General features: G+C 42.1%; 1 protein-coding gene across 2 annotated transcripts in view; it reads right to left on the reverse strand.

Moving 5' to 3' along the window:
* Positions 1 to 20,943, reverse strand: part of TM2D3 (TM2 domain containing 3) — a 113,492-nt gene that overhangs the window by 52,656 nt on the left and 39,893 nt on the right. Inside the window, exon 6 of one of the 2 annotated variants that reach the window (XM_059912277.1) lies at positions 967 to 1,000. The exons of the other annotated variant lie outside the window; for it this stretch is intronic. Within the exon in view, the coding sequence (XP_059768260.1) occupies positions 967 to 1,000 (34 nt within the window). Of the gene's footprint in view, positions 1 to 966; positions 1,001 to 20,943 lie in introns of those variants that run through there. 2 annotated transcript variants of the gene reach the window in all.

Consider the following 20,943-nt stretch of genomic DNA (forward strand, 5'->3'; position numbering starts at 1 on the left):
CAATGGAATATTACTCAGCCATAAAAAGAAATGAAATGGAGGTATTTGTAGTGAGGTGGATGGAGTTAGAGTCTGTCATACAGAGTGAAGTAAGTCAGAAAGAGAAAAACAAATACAGTATGCTAACACATATATATGGAATCTAAGGGAAAAAAAAAAAAGGCCATGAAGAACCTAGTGGCAAGATGGGAATAAAGACACAGACCTACTAGAGAATGGACTTGAGGATATGGGGAGGGAGAGGGGTGAGATGTGACAGGATGAGAGAGTGTCATGGACATATATACACTACCAAATGCAAAATAGATAGCTAGTGGGAAGCAGCCGCATAGCACAGGGAGATCAGCACGGTGCTTTGTGACCACCTAGAGGGGTGGGATGGGGAGGGTGGGAGGGAGGGAGATGCAAGAGGGAAGAGATATGGTAACATATGTATATGTATAACTGATTCACTTTGTTATAAAGCAGAAACTAACACACCATTGCAAAGCAATTATACTTCAATAAAGATGTTAAAAAAAAAAAAAAAAAAAGAATCTGCCTGCCAATTCAGGGGACACGGGTTCGAGCCCTGGTCCGGGAAGATCCCACATGCCATGGAGCAACTAAGCCCGTGAGCCACAACTACTGAGCCTGCGCTCTAGCGTGCATGTGTCACAACTACTGAAGCCCGAGCGCCTAGAGCCTGTGCTCTGCAACAAGAGAAGCCACTGCAATGAGAAGCCTGCACACCGCAACAAAGAGTAGCCCCCGCTCGCTGCAACTAGAGAAAGCCCAGGCGCAGCAATGAGGACCCAGTGCAGCCATAAATAAATAAATAAATAAATAAATTTATTAAAAAAAATTTTTTTTAATCTAGAAAGACAGAAAGCTGAGCAAAGAAAAAACAAGTAAGCATAGCACAGTACATGACTTGTTGTGAATAACAGTTGCAGGCTCAAAATGTGGATATAAATATACACATACCTAGAAACTGATATCGCAATATTGACATGTGTGTCTGTGGACAAGGAGTGGAGAAAGATTAATTATCAATAAATAATATCTAAAACTAAATACTCAAGAAATAGCAGTGTGATCAAGTTGTATAGAAATATGGATACAAATGCCAGGAAAAAAAAAAAAAGAGTTAAAAACATTTGCCTCAGAGGAGTGAAAATTAGAAGTTTCACAGATGAGGCAGGAAAAAGCTGTTTTTCATTATTAGCCTAAGTAAACTTTTTGATTAAAAAAATATGCGTAGTATTTTGTTAGAAAAGTGAGAATTATCCCATGGTCATATAAAAGAATGCATAATCTTTATTCAAAGAATCTCAGGTTCTCTCTCATGCTCTCTATCACTCTACAATCAAGTTCAGGTATAGTACTTCTCAAAAAACAATGCCAGAAAGTGTCCTAGATTTATAGGAGACAAGAGTTCAGGGTGAAACAGCTGAATACCCGGTTCTCCAGGGGTGATTCTCACCACAGAGCTCTCTGAAGCCAGCTCAGGAAAATTAAATCAAAAGGCCTAAGGGCATTTGTTCCTCTTGAAGAGTCACCCCCCAAACTTTCAGACTGAAGCAGTCTAACCACCGGTAACAAGAAGGGTGTCCCTTCACCCTTGAGGCTGTGTGCACAGCAGGGCTTTTCTCCTTCCGAGGCACGGACGCACTGTGTGGGGGTCAAGCTCAATGTCCCCTCCCCCAAAGGAGCCGGGGTCAAGCTTTCAGAACAAGAGCAGACACATGCGAGCAGTGAGACCTGGTGCCCTGACCACAGACAGTGCAGGCCCTCGTGGGCCTGAGGCAGAACCTTATCTTCCGCAGTTTGAAAACAGAAAACTCTTCCCACTGAGCAATGCCATCCTCTGTTCCTGTTAAGGGTACAGAGATGGGACAGATGAATTAACAGTGATGCACTTACCACTGAATTGGTTCTGGGTCTCTATTATCTGTCTGTCTGTACATATGTCTATATATACCTCTCATCCAAGAAAATCATGTTATGTTAATCACATCATTGTTTAAAGAAGAAAAACTCAAGAGAAATACTTGTAAACATTTTGGGTTGCTTTGCATGGTTTTGAGATGATTGGTATCAGAATTTTAAATTTTTATATTTGAAAGTATGAAATAAAAATTGAAGAAATGGCCCGTTACTCGACAGCCATTCCTCCCTCTTTCTTCTTTACAACCAAATCATGATTCCTCCTTTTTTTTCTGTCTTCATGCTCCTCTGTGCAGCCCCAGCCCCAGCCCCAGAGACTGGCTCTGTATTGGTCTAATTCAATCCCGGTAATTCTCGTCACAGGCACAGGGAGAGGCATGTGACCCAGTTCTGGCCGATGAGATACAGGAAAAGTCTCCCAGGAGGGAGTCTGTGATGGATTTCTTAGTTCTTAAAATAAGACACAAGGACAAGAGTGTCCCTCTCCTACTCTGAACACTGCAGGGCAAGGGGATGCCTGGAGTCACTGCAGCCCTTTTGACGTGTCAAGGTCAGCAGAGAGAGAAGATGGAGAGAAGGTGGGGCCCTGATGAGCCAACTCTGGAACTGCCCCACTTTGGGACGTGTTATTATATGAGCCAGTACATCTCCTTACCTTTCAAGTTGCCATATGTTGGAAGCCCTATTCAGGGAGCTGAAAGCATCCTGAATGATACAAAGATCCATATCTAACCACAAATGATGAATTATTAGAAGAGCCAGGATCAAGAGAAAATTCCAAAAAGCTTCCAGAGGGGAAAAAGAGATGGTCCTCAAAGGAATGAGAGCCAGGCAAGCATGGACTGGCAGCCCTGCAGGATGCTGGCACACCGCGGAGCGAAGCCTGCAACACTGAGCGAAAATGGCTTCAGTCTAAAAGTCCAGCCAAAGTGACCCTCCAGTGGGAGAATGCACCAAAGACATTTTTGGATACCTGTGAACGAAAAGTTAAGCTCTCATGCATTTTTTCCTTAGGAAATAATAAAAGAGAATACTCCAGCAGAATAAGAGAAGGAACCAAGAAAAGGGAAAACAGAGACTCCAGGAAACAATGGGTCCAAACCCAGAACTGCAGTCAGGAGAAGCCCCAGGACCACATTTGAGCAGTGAGCTCTAGGCTGGAGCAGGTCAGAGGCCCTGGGAGGGAGGACCAGGGAAGAAAGGGCACTGCACGCCCAGACACTGGAGCTGTGACAAGGGCACAGCGTGTGAGGCGGAAGCAGAGGGGCATCCAGGGGCTCCATGGATGGCCAAAGGGTGGAGAGTTGCAATCTACATATGAAGCACCTGATTCAAATTAGCACAGGATTCAGGTAGGACCCGAGAATAAGGATGAAATGGACTAAGCCACATAGAAGTGTAGGAAGCTGGAAACTGCAGGCATTTGCTGAATGAGGCGGATGTGTCTTCTTTCCAAAAGAAAGACAAACTGAACATAAAAGATATGATCCAAATATGAAACAGACCAAAATATCTATCATGATTTCGAGTAACTCATAGCATGAAACACAGTCCATGTGAAACTTTTTTTTTCAAAGACCGGAGGATACCGACAGTAGACCGGTAAAGAAGGAAACATAATTCTGGCACATGACTTGACTTGGTTTTTTTGCTTGTCTGTTGGTTTTCACCTCTGAGAATCAATCTACAAACAAAGCAACAGATAATCTTTATCAGTCTTGACAGTGTATGTGGAGAGATGCACTGACAGAGGCTGGGAAGCAGAACTGGGTGTAAGCAGAGGTGTGACGTCCTCTTTTCACAGAGTAAGGGATCCAGAAACACAGGTTACGTTTGCTAGAACAAGAAATGATATAGATGAGGTACTGATATCACTTAAATATCTTGTTCTGATTTTAATCAGAATGCTTACAAAGTGTCTCTACTGAATATGTTTGCTGTGGCTTGGTTTTTTATTTTATACGTTTAAAAATTTTTAAGCTGGGCTTCCCTGGTGGCGCAGTGGTTAAGAATCCGCCTTCCAATTCAGGGGACACGGGTTCGAGCCCTGGTCCCGGAAGATCCCACATGCCGCAGAGCAGCTGGGCCCGTGAGCCACAATTGCTGAGCCTGCGTGTCTGGAGCCTGTGCTCTGCAACAAGAGAGGCCGCGATAGTGAGAGGCCCGCGCACTGCGATGAAGAGTGGCCCCCACTTGCCACAACTGGAGAAAGCCCTTGCACAGGAACTAAGACCCAACACAGCCATAAATAAATAAATAAATAAAATTTAAAAGAGATAAGCAAAACATTCTCTCTATAAATTTGATCTTTAAAAAAAAATTTTTTTAAGCTGTTTTAATTTTTACAGAAAGAAAATTGAGTGGAAAGTACAGAGAGTTCCCACAAACCCCTTGCTCTCCACCAATTCCTGTAATTTTTAACATTTTGCATTAGTGTGGGGAACATCTGTGACAAATTGTTGTGTCTTTTTTTTTAGGTTGAGGAAGTTTCATTGTATTATTAGCTTACTGAGGATTTTTATCAGGTTGGGTGTCAGGTTTTTTAATTGAAGAAATGTACCAAGGGCTTCCCTGGTGGCACAGTGGTTGAGAGTCTGCTGCCAATGCAGGGGACACAGGTTTGAGCCCTGGTCCTGGAGGATCCCACATGCTGCGGAGCGGCTGGGCCCGTGCACCACAGCTACTGAGCCTGCACTCTGGAGCTCGCGAATCACAACTGCTGAGGCCCACGCGCCTAGAGCCCGTGTTCCACAGTGGGAGGGGCCACCACAATGAGAGGCCGGCGCACCGCAGCTGAGAGTGGCCCCCGCTGGCTGCAACTGGAGGAAGCCCATGCACAGCAACAAAGACCCAATGCAGCCAAAAATAAAGAAAAAATAAGTAAATTAAAAAAAAAAAAAAGAATTAAGCTTTTAAAAAAAAAGAAATGTACCAAGATAAATATGTATCTTCCCCTTAATATGACAGTAAATTACATTAATAGAATTCCAATATTGAATAATAACAGTGAGAAGAAATGGACTCATCAATAGAGTCCAGATGTTTTGTAGAAAAAATAGCTTTGATCCCTACCTCACACACCACACTCCAAAGTAAATTCCAGATAGGTTAAAACTCTACATGAAGAAATCAAAACCACAAAAGAATCAGAGGAAAGTATAATATTTTTATAATCTTGGGATGGGGAAGGACTTCCTAACCAAGAGCCAAAACTCAGGATTCATAGAAAGAAAAGATGGAGAGATTTATATATCAAAATATAAATCCGTTTACTACCCCCAAAAACCCTGTCACTAACAAAAAGAAAAAGATAAGAGACAGGCTGAGAGAAAATATTTGCCATATTCCGTAGACAAAGGGTTAATGGCCATAACATATAAAGAGGCTCTGGGTATCACCAAAGAAGAAACAGCTTACTACAAGATGGAGAAAGGGTATAAACAGGCAATTCACAAAAGATCTCCAACTGCTTATAAATGCATGAAAAGAATCTCAGCATCAAAATGTAAGTGAAACTCCAGAGACTCATCAGATGGAAAAACCGAAATGGGCGGTGGGACTGGAGGGCAACAGAAAGGGTGGGACAGCCAAGGAGAGACCCTCGGAAATGAAATGGGAGCTGAAGGGCTCATCTGGCTGCTCCGCCAGCGCAGCGCCGGGCGGCAGGGCTGGCGAGAAGCAGGCCTGCATGGCTCTAAGCCTTCCAGCGAGGAAGGCTGGCAGGAGGCTCAGGTGGCAGGACCAGGGGTGTCCCACCATGGCTGGTGGTGGGGGGCAAGTGGGGTGGATGCTTAGGACAAAAGTCGCCAGTCCTGCTTCCTTCCCAACCCTCCCCACTCCATCCTTCACCACCCTGCTCCGGAGGCAGAGAATCCCCATCCTCCAGCTGTATCCCAGCTCTCCTGACCCTGACCCGGACCCCCCTCACCCAGATACACACGCCTCCCCCAGAGCACCAGCAGGTGGACCCAACAGGGATAGGGCAGTAACAACAGCACCATTTCTCCCTACCACATCTTGCCCTGCAAAATCTTTTAAAAAATCACAGTGTAAATTCACCAGGAAGAAAAAAAGTAACAACAAATGGAAAAATGATGGACGAATTTAATCATCTATAATTAACCATAGGAGAACAGCAAGTGAAACCATTTCCACTTCATTTTATTTGAGGGCTTATCTATTCAAATTATGCATGGCTGGGCTTATTCCCAGCCCCAGAGCTGACTTCTAACCAGCAGTTGGCAGAGAAGAACCATCCCGGGCACAGACAACGCCATTGTCTTCATTCTCCCGGTCCAGCCCCTGGCTGCACCATGGGGGGGCGCTGCAGACCCACGTCTCCTTGCTCCCAGCACCCACCCAGGTCCTTCCACGAACCCTTCCTCCCTGGCCTGAACAAGTCCTGTTCTGTGGGAAATCATCTCCCCTCTGCCCTCAATCCTTTCTCCTCAGCCTCCTTCCACTCCTGGGCCTAAACAAGCCCAAGGTCTCCCCAGGATCTCCACACTGCACTGTCTTCTTGGATGGGGGCTGCTGCCTCCTCCAAGTTAAAGGGCAGGAGGAAGGGGCAGCCCACATCCTGGGGCTGCACCCAGAACATGGTTCAGGGTCATCTCTCCAGAACTGCTCTTTGAAAGGCTGCACCATCTACCTTTCCCCGTCAGCATCACCCAAGGCGCCGCCAAACCCGCCCGGATTCTTGCTCCTACGTGGTCCTTCAGAGCCCCGAGTCCTCTGAAATAGTTCTTTCCCTCAAGTTTAATGGCTTCTGCATCGTCCTTTGTGTGACCCCACGACATGGCTCAGGTGTAATCACAGAAAACACCCTCACAGGTTTACACAGAGGGGAGTTCACAGAGGGTGTTAGGAGTGCACAGAACCCTCTGGGCTAGAGGCGTGGCTTTGGGGTTCGTTCTCCACGCGGAACTGGACGCCAGGTGAGCTCCACCTCTGGCACCATCGCCATCAGGAAGTTGGGGAGGAGGAGGAAGCCCACGTGCCTCTCGGCTCTCAGCCACGACCACACTTGCTACGCGGATGCCCTCTGCCTACCTCTTGCAAGCATGAGGCCGTTGCTTCCACCGATGCAGAAAACCCAAATGCCTCTTGTACTGTGCTCACCATCAGATCAGAACGGAAGCAGCAGCAGCCGGGCCTCAGCCTCACCTCCCTTTCCAAGTGTCATGCACTGAATTGCCACACCCTTACTGACCGTCAGAAGCAAGTGAGCCTGAGAAATGCACCCCCAAGAGGCTGCGATGGAGAGATGGAGGCAAAGGACATGTGCCACAGCCCCACGGTGCCCACCCCGGACGGGACCCTGTCGTCAGCGGCTGCCCCCCTTCCTCACCACTATCCACTTCTTTGAATCCATAAGTAATTTTGTACGATGCCCTCCCCCTCCCAAATGTGTGTGTGTGTACGTGTGTGTGTGTGTGCGCGTGCACGCGCACGCAGGGTGGGGGGGAGGGAAGGAGAGCGGGAAGGAGAAGTCGTACTGGTCATAATAACTAGTAACTTGTCCTTGAAGACAGGGACAGATGCGCTTTCCTGTGCAGGTGTGAGCCTCGGTTACTTTGCTGAGCAATGCAGAAGCCACAGGGGCCCTACGACATTAAGTGCACAGGAGCGGATCAGGGTGGAAGTACTTTGGGGGGAACCCAAGGACACAAGAAGCCCCAACGCAGGGAAGGGAGCTGACGGTCACAGACTACAGACAGCCTCGTGTCACTTCATTTCTCACCTCACTCCCGCACATCTCCAGGGTAGGCAGCTCGTTTTATATAAGAGAAAACTGAGGGGGGTGGGGGGCAGGAAAGATCGCCCTTGTGCGGTGCTGGCAAGGTGTGCAGTAGCAGGGCTGAGAAGTGGCCGCCAGTCCTTCAAATACCGCCCCAGGGGGGCGGGGGCCAATGTTGATGCCCTGGGGACATCAGTATCCAAAGGACTCTTTCAGTTGCAAGAGACAATACCAATTCCAAATACCTTTCAAGGTTAAAAGGGGTCAGTCAGGTGGGGAGCTTACTGCCTTGTGTAGCAGGGCTTCGGCGGGGCATCTAGCTTTGGGCACAGCTGCACCAGGGGATTGGCAGCCCGCAGCCCAGCAGCTCCCACCAAGGCCAGCATTTGGCCCAGCTTCCTTGCCCCGCCCCTTACACAGGGCTGAGTCCTCTGATTGGCTGGGCCTGGGTCACGTGTCAGACCTGCAGCCCCAGGGTGGGCCTCCCCGCCCCACCAGGAAGAAGGATCAGGGGTAGCATCCTCCACTGAGCCGGAAGGCACAGCGTCCGCACCTGCAGCCCCAGTCCACACACAACTTAGACCCCAAACTGGCTGACACCACGAAGGGAGGGCGGCTGTCTCCGAGGCTGCAGATCCCCCCATGGGGCAGAGGACTCCTCTCCGTAACCTGACCGTAAGGCCCGGCAAGTCTGCGGGGGCACATTAAAGGATAAACGCCACAGAAACAAAATTGAAAATAAAATTTATGACCCTTTTTCGAACCAATATCCTAAAGCTGGCCGAGACAGCCAACCAGACGTGGTCTCTGAATTGCAGGAGAAATCTAACGGGCACTTATACTATTAAACCACACGTGCGGGATGAACCTGGTCGTTTTCTAGCTCCCCGGGGGAAGGATGAAGAATGAAGAGAGAAGGCGGACTTGCCAACAATCAGCTCGCGCCGTCCTCATGCTGCTCATCTCATGGATGCTTATCCGTCACACCGTCCTCAGGCCGCCTCGCAGGCCCCTTATTGCTGCACAATCTTTCTGAGGAGCCGGAAGCATCTGTCTCTCCAGCTGAGAGATGCAGGCGGTGGGCAAATATCTGGGCCAGAGGTCGGGCCGAGGAAGCCCCAGATACCCCATTTTCGTTTGATGGAAACACTCTCATTGGCTGGATGGATAAGGGGCTGTGGTTGGGCCTGCCCACCAGGCCCAGCACCCCCCAGCCCTCTTGGAGAGGCGCTCCCAGGCTGGAGAGCCAAACCTGGAGCAGCACAGAAGCCCAGAACATTCCACAGGCCAGGGGCCAGCGTTCCACCATGGCAGCCTGCTGCTGGGCCATCCAACATCCCTCTCCATCCTTCCTTGCTAACTGAGTTCCAGTTGTTCCTGGGTGGCGATGGGCCCAGCAACAGGGAATGAATCACGAGTCCGTCCACTGGTCATCAGTGGTAGAGGCAGGCATGTGACCAGTTCTGGCCAAAGAAACAAAAAAGCCCACTAGGAAACTGTGTGATCATTTTCCTTCTCAATTAGCAAAGGACATGCAAGGGAAAAGTTCCTTGTTTGCTATCCCCTTTTCTCTGCTTTGCACACATGGTATCGGGTAGTGTTGCCTTGAGTTGCTGGGATCGACTTAGGGAATTTCAGAAAGGCCAAGTGAGCACTGCTGACCCGCCTTGCAGCTGCCCACCTCCCTGCTTCCTGTTGGATTAGGTAACAATACTTGTGTGAATGAGATGGTGTCATATTCTGTCACTTGCTACTTAAAGCAACCAACTACTATATTCACAGTCACCTAGTGGGCTTGAGACAGAACCAGGATAACATGCCAGGCCAGTGCCCATCATACTTAACTTGGAATCCCACTTTTAAAGGTTTTCCACACCTGTTTGGAGCATGCAGCAGGTAACTGATACACACTCACACTGGGTCACATCTGGAATTGTCAGGGAGAATTCCTACTGTCAGCCAGTGGCCTTGTGTCTAACATGGTTTAGCCCTATGAATTTGCATTCTTCTTGCTTTTTAGAAATTAAACTTTTAAATTTGAGATAATTGCAGGTTCATCTGCAGCTTTAAGAATAATACAGAGAGATGGTGGGAATATAAGTTGGTGCAGCCACTATGGAAAACAGTATGGAGGCTCCCTAAAAAACTAAAAATAGATTTACCATATGATCCAGCAATTCTACTCCTGGGCATATATCTAAACAAAATTATAATTCGAAGATATACATGTACCCCAATATTCATTGCAGCCCTATTTACAATAGCCATGACATGGAAGCAACCTAAATGTCCATTGACAGATAGATGGATAAAGAAGATGTGGTACATATATACAATGGAATGTTACTCAGCCATGAAAAACCATGTAATAATGCCATTTGCAGCAATATGGATGGACCCAGAGGTGATCATACTAAGTGAAGTAAGTCAGACAAAGACAAATACCACATAATTTCACTTACACGTGGAATCTAAAATATGACACAAATGACCTTATTTACGAAGCAGTTCTCCTGGGTTCCCTCACCTGCTGCTCTCCGCCCAGGTGCCCCTTCCCAATAAAGTCTCTTGCTTTGTCAGCATGTGCGTCTCCTCTGACAATCATTTCCAAGTGTTAGACGAGAGCCCACTCTTGGGCCCTGGAAGGGGTCCCCCTTCCTGCTACAGTTCTGGGAAAAGCCTTTGCTGCTCCTTGAGATGCAGAAGGTCCATTCAGGGGCCCCAATGCTGCCATCTGGGTTGAGTGGATGCCTCTTTGAGAGGCAGCATCTTCTCTCCAGATCTGCCACAGGCTCTGGGCTCACAACCAGAAGCCAGGTCCTCAGCTACACAGAGAAAGCATTAGTTCTAGCTAGGTGGGTGTCGGGGGTGGGGGTGGGGGTCCTTTCAGACTTGAAGCAACAAAGTCCAGGCTGGGCAGATTCTCTCTTCCCAGCTGCCTATTAAAGAGCTGTAGCAATTTACATTGAGGAACTAGCGGTCAGATGTCTTCAGCTTTAAAACTATTCATCCTCCCTGAATGCTGCCATAGCACAAGAAAGAAAGGAGAAAACCACAATTTGAAAAGATACGTGCACCCCAATGTTCATAGCAGCACTATTTACAGTAGCCAAGACATGGAAGCAATCTAAATGTCCATTGACAGAGGAATGGGTAAAGAAGAGGTGGTCTGTATATACAGTGGAATATTACTCAGCCATAAAAAAGAATGAAATAATGCCATTTGCAGCAACATGGATGGACCTAGAGATTATCATGCTAAGTGAAGTAAGTCAGACAGAGAAAGAAAAATATCATATGATATCACTTATATGTGGTATCTAAAAGAAAAAAAAGACACAAATGAACTTATTTCCAAAACAGAAACAGACTCACAGAAATAGAAAACAAACTTACAGTTACCAATGGGGAAATGGGGTGGTAGAGGGATAAATCAGGAGTTTGGGACTAGCAGATGCAAACAATTATATACAAAATAGATAAACAACAAGGTCCTACTATAGAGCCAGAGAACTATATCCAATATCCTGTAATAAACCATAAAGAAAAAGAATATGAAAAAGAATATATAAGTGAATCACTTTGCTGTACAGCAGAAATTAACACATTGTAAATCGACTACACTTCAATTAAAAAAAAAATAAAGATTGAGTTAAGTTTCTGTAGTCCCTGTCACCTTCCTCAAAAATAGTGATAATAATAATACGGAGACACTATGTACCCTTTACACAGTTTTCCCCAATAGTATAATATCCCAACCAGAAAATTGACATCGATCCAGTCAAGATTCAGAACTTTTCCATCACTACAAGGACTGCTCCAGTGGCCCCTTTATAGTCACAGCCACTTCCCTCATGCCTCCCACCCCCAGTCCTTCACCCCTGGCAACCGCTAATCCATTGTATATTCACCATTCATATAATTTTGCCATCAAGAATGTCACATAAATGAACTCATACCAGTAGGTAACCATTATTTTTTTCCATTCAGCATAATTCCCTGGAGAATCATCCTAGTTGTACATGTATCAGCAGTTCCTTCATTTTATTGCCAAGTAGCATTCCACAGTATGCATGTTCTGTTTACCTGTGGCTCACAGAACATCTGGATGGTTTCCAGCTTCTCGCTATTATGAATAAAGCTGCTATGAACATTCTTGTACAAGTTATTGTGTGAACCTAAGTCTTGACTTCTCCAGGATAATTGCCCAGGAACACAATTACTGAGTTGTATGGTAGTTGCCTGTTTATCTCCTTAAGAAACTGCCAAAGTGTTTTCCAGAGTGGCTGTTCCATTTACATTCCTGCCAGCAATATATAAGTGAAGTGATCCAATTACTCTGAATCCTTGATAACACTTGGTGTTGTCACTATTTTTCATTTTAACCATTCTGATAGGTGTGCAGTAATATCTCATTGTGGTTTCAACTTGCATTTCCCTAGTGACTAATGATATTGAATACCTTTTCATGCATTTATCTGCCACCTGTATACCCCCTTTGGTGGAATGTCTGTTCATGTCTTTTGCCCATTTTATAACTGAATTGTTTATTTTTTACTGTTAAGTTTCAAAAGTTGTTTGTATATTACAGATACTAGTTCTTTGTTATTTATGTGGTTTGCAGTGTTTTCTGCCACTGCAGAAGCTTTCATCTCTTAACAAGGTCTTTCATAGGACAAAAGGCTTTAATTTTGATGAAGTCAAATCTATTGATTTTTCCTTTATGGATTGTGCTTTTGGTGTTAAGTTCAAACTCTCTTTCCCTAGCTCTAAATCCCAAAGATTTTCTCCTATGATTTTTTTCTTAAAAAATTTATAGTTTTACACTTCACATTTTTAAAAAAATATACTTTACATTTATATATGAGCTATTTTGACTTTTTTTTCATAAGGTATGAGGTTTAGGTAGGTGCATATTTTTTCCTACAGATGCGTAGTTTCTCCAGCACCTTCTATTGAAAAGGTTATCCTCCCTTCATTGAATTCTTTTGCACCTTTGTCAAAAATCAGTTGGGCATATTTGTGTGGGTCTATTTCTAGGTTCTCTTTCCTGTTCCATTGATCTTTGTGTCTATCCCGCCACGCACACCACAGGGTCTTGACTCCTTTAGCTATAGTAAGTCTTGAAATTGGATAGACTGATTCCTCCCAATTTATTTTTCTTTCTCAAAATTGTTTTAGTTCTTCTAGTTCCGTTGTCTTTCCATAAATCTTAGAATATATGTATCTACAAAAACTTCCTGGGATTTTGATAGGAATTGCATTTAACCAATAGATATATTTGGAGAGAACTGGTATCTTTACTATATTGTGTCTTCCAATCCATGAGTAAGGTATATCTCACCATTTATCTAGAGCTTCTCTGAATTCTACTATCAGTGTTTTGTAGTTTTTGGCCATACAAGTTCTGTACATGTTTTGTTAAATATACACATAAGTTTTTCTTTTTCTTTTTTTAGCAATGATATTATATTTTAAATGTTGACATCCACATGTTTATTAATATTATAGAGAAATACAATTGATTTCTGTATGTTGATCTTCTTGTGGCCTTGAAGTATGCACTTATTAGTTCTATCATTTGGGGGGTAGATTTCTTGGGATATTTTACATAGACAATCATACTACCTGCAAATAGGGACACTTTTAGTTCTTCTTTTTAGAGTTGTATAATTTTTTTATTAATTAATTTATTCATTTATTTTTATTTATTTATTTTTGGCTGTGTTGTTTGGGTCTTTGTTGCTGCACGCGGGCTTTCTCTAGTTGCGGCGAGTGGGGACTACTCTTTTGTTGCGGTGCTCAGGCTTCTCATTGCAGTGGCTTCTCTTGTTGCGGAGCATGGGCTCTAGGAGCATGGGCTTCAGTAGTTGTGGCTCGTGGCTCTAGAGCACAGGCTCAGTAGTTGTGGCGCACAGGCTTAGTTGCTCCGCAGCATGTGGGATCTTCCCGGACCAGGGCTCAAACCCATGTCCCCTGCATTGGCAGGCAGATTCTTAACCATTGTGCCACCAGGAAAGCCCCTTCTTGGGAATTGTTAAACAAACAAAAACTCCTAGAATCAATAAGCAATTGAGCAAGATTCAAGACACAATGTTAATATACAAAAAAATCAATTGCTTTCTTATATACGAGTAATGAACCATTGGAATTTGAATTAAAAACAGCACCATTTACATTAGCACCAAAAAATGAAATACTTAGACATAAATCTAACAAAATATGTACAAGATATATATGAGAGAAATTATATATCTTTAATGAAAGGAATAAAAGAAGAATAAATAAGTGGAGAGGTATTCCATGTTCATGTATAGGAAGACTTAATGTTGTTAAGATGTTAATTCTTCCCAACTGTAGTTGATGTGTAGACTCAACACAATTCCCATCTAAATCCTAGCAAGGTATTTTCTGAATACAGACAAACTGATTCTAAAGTTTACACAGAAAGCTAAAGACCCAGAATAGCCAATACAATATTGAAGAAAAAGAACAGAGTCAGAGGACTGTCACGATCCAATTTCAAGATTTACTATCAAGATACAGTAGTCAAAGTGTATGGTATTGGTGAAAGAATATACAAATAGATCAATGGAAGAGAATGGAGAACTCAGAAATAAATACACACAAATATAGTCAGTTGCTTTTTGACAAAGGGTAGCAAAGGCAATTAAATGGAGGAGGAAGTCTTTTGAACAAATAGTGTTAGGTAAACTGCATACATGCAAAAAAATAAATAAATAAAATAAATGAATCTAGACAAAGACTTTTTATCTTTCAAAAAATTAACTCAAAATTATCTCAGGCCTAAATGTTAAGACACAAAACAATGAAACTTCTAGGCTATAACATGAGAGAAAATGTTTGTGACCTTGAGCCTGGCAATGACTTTTCAGATATCACTCCAAAAACATAACTGTGAATGAAAATATTGATGAGATGGAGTTCATTAAAATAAAAGAACTTATCTGTGAATGGCATTATTAAGAGAATAAAATGATAAGCCACAGACTAGGAGAAGATATTTGCAAAACATATAACTGATAGAGGAATTGTATCCAAAATATACAAAGAACGCTTAAAACTCAACAATAAGAAAACGATCCAATTGTTTGCCCAAAGGGGGGCAGAAAACCTGAACAGGCACCTCACCAAAGAAGATATACTTAGGCAAATAAGCATATGTAAAGATGTTCAACATCACATACCATTAATTTCAAATTAAAACAACAATGAGGTACCAATACACACCTATAATCCGAAACAGTGACAATACCAAATGCTGATGAGGATGTGGAGCATTGGGAAGTCTCATTCATTGCTGGTGGAATGCAAAATACTGCAGTCACTTTGGAAGACAGTTTGGCCATTTCTTAGAAAGCTAAACAGTCTTATCATTCACTCCAGCAATTACACCTCAAATGAATTGAAGACATGTCCACACGAAAACCTGCATATGGATGTCTATTGCAGCTTCATTCATAATCGCCAAGACTTGGAAACAACTAAGATATCCTTCATCATGTCAATGGATACGTAAATTGGGGTACATTCATATAATAAAATATTATTCAGCACTAAAAAGAAATGAGCTATCAAGTCATGAAAAGACATGGAGGAAACGTAAATGCACATTACTAAGCGAAAGAAGCCAATCTGAAAAGGCTACATACTGTTATGATTCCAACTATAGGACATTTTGGAAAAGGCAAAGCTATGGAGACAGTAAAAAGATCAGTGGCTGCCAGGGGTCGTGGGGAGGGAGGGATGAACAGGCAGAGCACAGATGATTTTTAGGGGAGTGAAACTATTCTATGTGATACTATAATGGTGGATACGTCATTATACATTTGTCCAAACCCATGTAATGTACAATGCCAAGAGTGAACCTTAATGTAAATTATGGTCTTTGGACAATAATAATGTGCCAGTGTAACAAATGTACCATCTGGTGTGGGATGTTCATAGTGGAGGAGACCAAGTGTATGCAGGCAGAGGGTAAATGGGAACTCTCTGTACTTTGTGATCAATTTTGCAGTGAACCTAAAACTTCTCTAAAAATGAAGTGTACTTTTTAAAAAACCCATAGAACTGAATAACACAAAGAGTGAGCCCTAATGTAACTTATGGGATTTAGTCAATAATAATGTATTGATATTGGTTCACCAGTTGTAACATACATATCACACTAATGCAAGATGCTAATAATGGGGGAAACTGGGAGCAGAGAGGAGTGAATGGAAACTCTCTGTACTTCCTGCTCAATTTTTCTGTAAACCTAAAACTGCTGTAAAAATGGAAGATTGTTAATCTTTAAAAATTCAATTTCCTTAATAGTTATAGGGCTATTCAAATTACCTAATTAATATTGGGTGAATTGTGGTAGTAGTTGGTACATTTCAAGTAACTGGTCTGTTTCATCTTAGTTGTCAAAGTTATGTGTATAGTTGTTTGCAATATTTTTAAATTTTCTATTTATCTATAGAATCTGTAGCAATATCAACTGTTTGAATCCTGATATTGGTAATTTGTGTCTTCCCTTTCATTTTTATTCCGTCAGTCTTGTTAAGTTTGTCAATTTTATAGATCTTTTATTGATTTGGGGGGATACATTTTATTGACTATTTTATTGATTCTTTGAGATGCATTTTATTCTTTTCAAAGAAACAGCTTTTTGTTTAATTGACTTTTTTCTATACTTTTTCTGTTTTCAGTGTCATTGATTTCTGCTCTTATCTTTATTATTCCTTCCTTTTATATGCTTTGGCTTTATTTTGCTCTTCTTTTTCTAGATTCTGAAGTGGGAGCTTAGATGATATACTTGAGACATTTGCTGTTTTCTGATATAAATATTCAGTGCTATATATTTACCTGTTAGCACTTATTTAGCTACATCCCACAAATTCTGATATGTTGTATTTTCATTTTCATTCAGTTCAACCTTTGAAAAAAAATTTTCCATGGTAACTTCTTCTGTGACCCAAGGATTATTTAGAAGTATGTTGTTCAGTTTCCAAGTGTCTAGAGATGTTCCTGTTTTCTTTATGTTGTTGATTTCTAGTTTGATTCCACTATGGAAGGAAAAAATACTTGGTATGATTTCAATTCTTCTAAATTTGCTGAGTGTTTATTGTAATGCGCCAGGATATGATCTATGTTGGTATATGTTCTGTGGGCGCTGGAAGAGTATGTACTCTGCTGTTGCTGGGTGGTAAGCTCTATAAGTGTTGATGAGGTCCTGTTGACTGATGGTTTCGGGACTTCCCTGGTGGCGCGGTGGTTAAGACTCCACACTTCCAATGCAGGGGGCAAGGCTTCGATCCCTGGTTGGGGAACTAAGATCCTACTTGCCAGCATGGTGTGGCCAAAGAAAAGAAAAAGAAACTTACAGTCAGTGATTGATGGTGTTGCTGAGTTCCTCCATATCTTTCCTAATTTCCTCTATAGTTGTCCTGTCAATTGTTGAAATACGGATGCTGAAGTCTCCAACTATAATTGTAAGTTTGTCTATTTCCCCTTTCAGTTCTATCAGGTTTTGCTTCACACATTTTTACAGCTCTGCTGTCTGGTGCATTCACGTTTAATTTGCTATGACTTTTTGGTGGACTGACCCTTTTATCACCATAATTTCCCTGTCTTTAATAATTTTCTCTTTGAAGTCTATTTTATTTGATATTAATATAGCTACTTGTGCTTTCTTCTTATTAATGTTGTCTGGAATATCCTTCCCTATCCTTTAACTTTCAACCTACCTATACAATTATATTTGAAGTGAATTTATTTTAGCATATATTTGGGTCATGTTTTCTAATACACTTTGCAAATTTCTATCCTTTTCTCAGTGTATGTGTATCATTTACATTTAATGTGATTGTTGATATGTTTAAGTCAGTCATTTTATTCTGTTTTCTGTTACCTCTGCTTTTGGTTTCTCTGTTTTCTTTTTCCTGTTCTCCTGTGGGTTACTTGAATGTTTTTTTAGAATTCCATTTTGATTTATAGTGATTTTGAGCGAATCTCTTTGTATACCTTTTTTAGTGCCTGTAAATCATATATATATAACTTATCAATCTACTGATGTCAACATTTTACCATTTTGAATGAAGCATAGAAATCTTATCTTCCCTTACATCCCTTTTCCTCCTACTGTTTATAGTACTGTAATTGTCTTAAATTTATGTCTTCTACATACATGTAGAACTTCATCAATGTTATAATTTTTATTTCAACTCTCAAGCATAACTTAGAAAACTCAAGAGGTGAAGCAAAATGTATTATATTTAAGCTTATCTTGACTCATTCCATTGTTCTTTCTTTATTCCTGATGTTTCAGGATTCCTTCTGTTATAATTTTCTTCCTGTTATAGATATTCCTTTAGCCATTCTTTTAGAGTAGGCCTGCTGACAACAAATTCTCTTAGATTTTCTTCATCTGAGAAAGACTTGATTTCCTCCTTCATTCCTGAAGAACATTTTCTCTGGATACAGAATTCTCGGTGGACAGTTCTTTTTCAGCATCAGAAAGTGTTGTGCCACTTCCTTCTGACCTCCATGGTTTCTAAAGAGAAATTTGCTGTCATTTGAATTGATTTTTTCCCTATAGGTGAAATTTTGTTTCTCTCTTGCTGCTTTCAAGATTTTTCCTTTCTCTTTGGTTTTCATATATTTGATTACGATGTAATATATATAAATATTATAAATATTTATAAATATATTGATAGAAAATTATAAATTTATATTAAATATAAATATATAATGTTAAATATTATAATTATAAATATATAAATATTTAAAATCTTGGCATGATTTCATTAGATTCATCCTATTTGGAATTCATTCAGCTTCTTGAATTTGTAGGTTTATTTCTTTTGCCAAATTTGAGGTGTTTTCAGCTATTATTTATTCAAATCCTGCCCTTTTCCCCTCTCTTTCTGGGGCTCCAATGACACAAATCTTAGTTCTTTTGTTATAGTCCCACGGGTCCCTGATACTCTGATCATTTTTTTTTAAGTCTATTTTGTCTCTCTAGTTTAGACTGGGTGATTTTTACTGCTCCACCTTCAAGTTCACTGATTCTTCCTTCCTCTCCATTCTGCTGTTGGGGTCACCCAGTGAGCTTTTCATTTCCATTACCATATTTTTCAGTTCTAAAAGTTGCATTTTTCATCTATATATCTTTTATTTCTTTCCTGAGATCTTCCATTTCTTTTCTGAGACTTTCTATTTTTCATTTGTTTCAAATCTGTTCATAATTCATTGAAGCATTTTTATCAAGACTGCCTTAAAATTGTTAGATAATTCTAACATCTCTGTCAACTCAGTGTTAACATGTATTGATTGTCTTTTTCATTCAAGTTGAAATTTTCCAGGTCCTTGGTATAACAAGTGCTTTTTGATTAGAACTAGGACATTTGGATATGATGTTATGAGACTGGATACTATTAAACCTTCTGTTTGAGCTGGTTCCATGATACCACTCTGGCAGGCGAACAGAAGGCACTGCTTTGTTACTGCCAAGGGGATCAACGTCCAGGTTCCTCACTTGGCCTCCACTGACATGAAGGAGGGGAAGGACCCCTTGTGGCTGGTGGCTGGGATGGCAATTCTGGGGTGCTTCCCTGCTGTCCTCACATGGCCTCTACTGACACCAGAGGTCGGGATGTGTGGTGCCTCATAACTGCCTGGCGTGGATTAAAGTCCCGGCCCCCTGCTCAGCCTTCTCTGACATTGTTCCATCAGGGAAGCTGGGATACCCTGCTACACAGCCTGGTGAGGGTGGAAAGCGAGGCTCACCTACTTGCATGGGTAGGGATAGTGCCACGGTTTTTCTGGGGTGTCTGGCTGAAGTACAGCAGTTACTGACTAAGCGTTTTCTGTCTTCCTGGCCCTTTGGCTAGAGATAGCAAGCTTCTGTAGGGACTTCTTTTGTTTGTGTGTATTAGTGTTTTGCCTGCCTCTTCAGCTCTAAGTCTGGGCTATGTGAGGCAAAAAGAATACTCAGGGAACTCATCCCCATGTAGTTCCTTGGGTCCTGAGGTGCCTAGCCAGTCTGCCGCCTTCTCTCAGTTTATCAGAGCCTTCTTTATTTCTTTTATTTTTGGCTGTGTTGGGTCTTCGTTGCTGCACGCGGGCTTTCTCTAGTTGCAGCGAGCGGGGGCTACTCTTCATTGCAGTGCATGGGCTTCTCATTGCGGTGGCTTCTCTTGTTGTGGAGCATGGGCTCTAGGCACGTGGTCTTCAGTAGTTGTGATGCACAGGCTTAGTTGCTCCGTGGCATGTGGGATCTTCCCAGACCAGGGATTGATCCTGTGTCCCCTGCATTGGCAGGTGGATTCTTAACCACTGCGCCACCAGGGAAGTTCCAATCAGAGCCTTCTTATATTGCTTTAATATATAAGGTCCAGTGTTTTAATTGTACTGAGAGAAATAGAGGAAGTGTGTATATGCCATATTCCTGGACAACGTGCATTTTTAGGTGAAAATTTTCCTTCATTTACCTAGGATCAGGAACCTAAGCTGATTTACCACAATACAAAGAGGCTACCCTACCCTCCTTTCCCCTTTGGTAACCATAAGTTTGTTTTCTATGTCTCGAAGTCTATTTCTGTTTTGAAAATAAGGGGGGATAAATTAGGAGTTTGGGATTGACAGATACACACTCCTATATATAAGATAGATAACCAACAGGGACCTACTATACAGCACAGGGGACTATACTAACTATCTTGTAATAACCTATAAGGGAAAAGAATCTGAAAAAGAATATATATGTGTGTGTGTGTGCGTGTGTGTGTGCGTGCGTGTGTATGTGTATAACGGAAGCACTGTGCTGTACACCTGAAACTTAACACATTGTACATCAACTATACTTCAATAAAAAAAAAAAGTCTACCCTCCAAATACTTTGCAAATCTCCAAGAGCACATTATACTGCTTTACTTCTGAGTCGAATGTACAAGACAGAACGATTCTAATTCTATTGTGGAGTTAGGATGCAGTACAATGGTGTAAAGCCCATGAAAATGTTAAGACAATTTACTGAGGATTTCAGGATACTAATTAGCTTTTTGTGACTTGGCCCTTACACAAATCTGAGACTAAATAGCTTTATTTTATTATTATTATTATTACTACTATTATTATTATTATTGGACACTGAGGCAATGCCAGTCACCCTGCATATCCAGATCCCCCACCAGCATGGGACCTTCTAGGATCCCTAGAAGGGATCCTAGCCATGTTCACATGGTTGCACGTTTTATAAAATTTTCAGG

Source organism: Balaenoptera ricei, chromosome 2 (genome assembly GCF_028023285.1).
Source record: "Balaenoptera ricei isolate mBalRic1 chromosome 2, mBalRic1.hap2, whole genome shotgun sequence".
In the NCBI taxonomy this organism is placed as follows: Eukaryota; Metazoa; Chordata; class Mammalia; order Artiodactyla; family Balaenopteridae; genus Balaenoptera; species Balaenoptera ricei.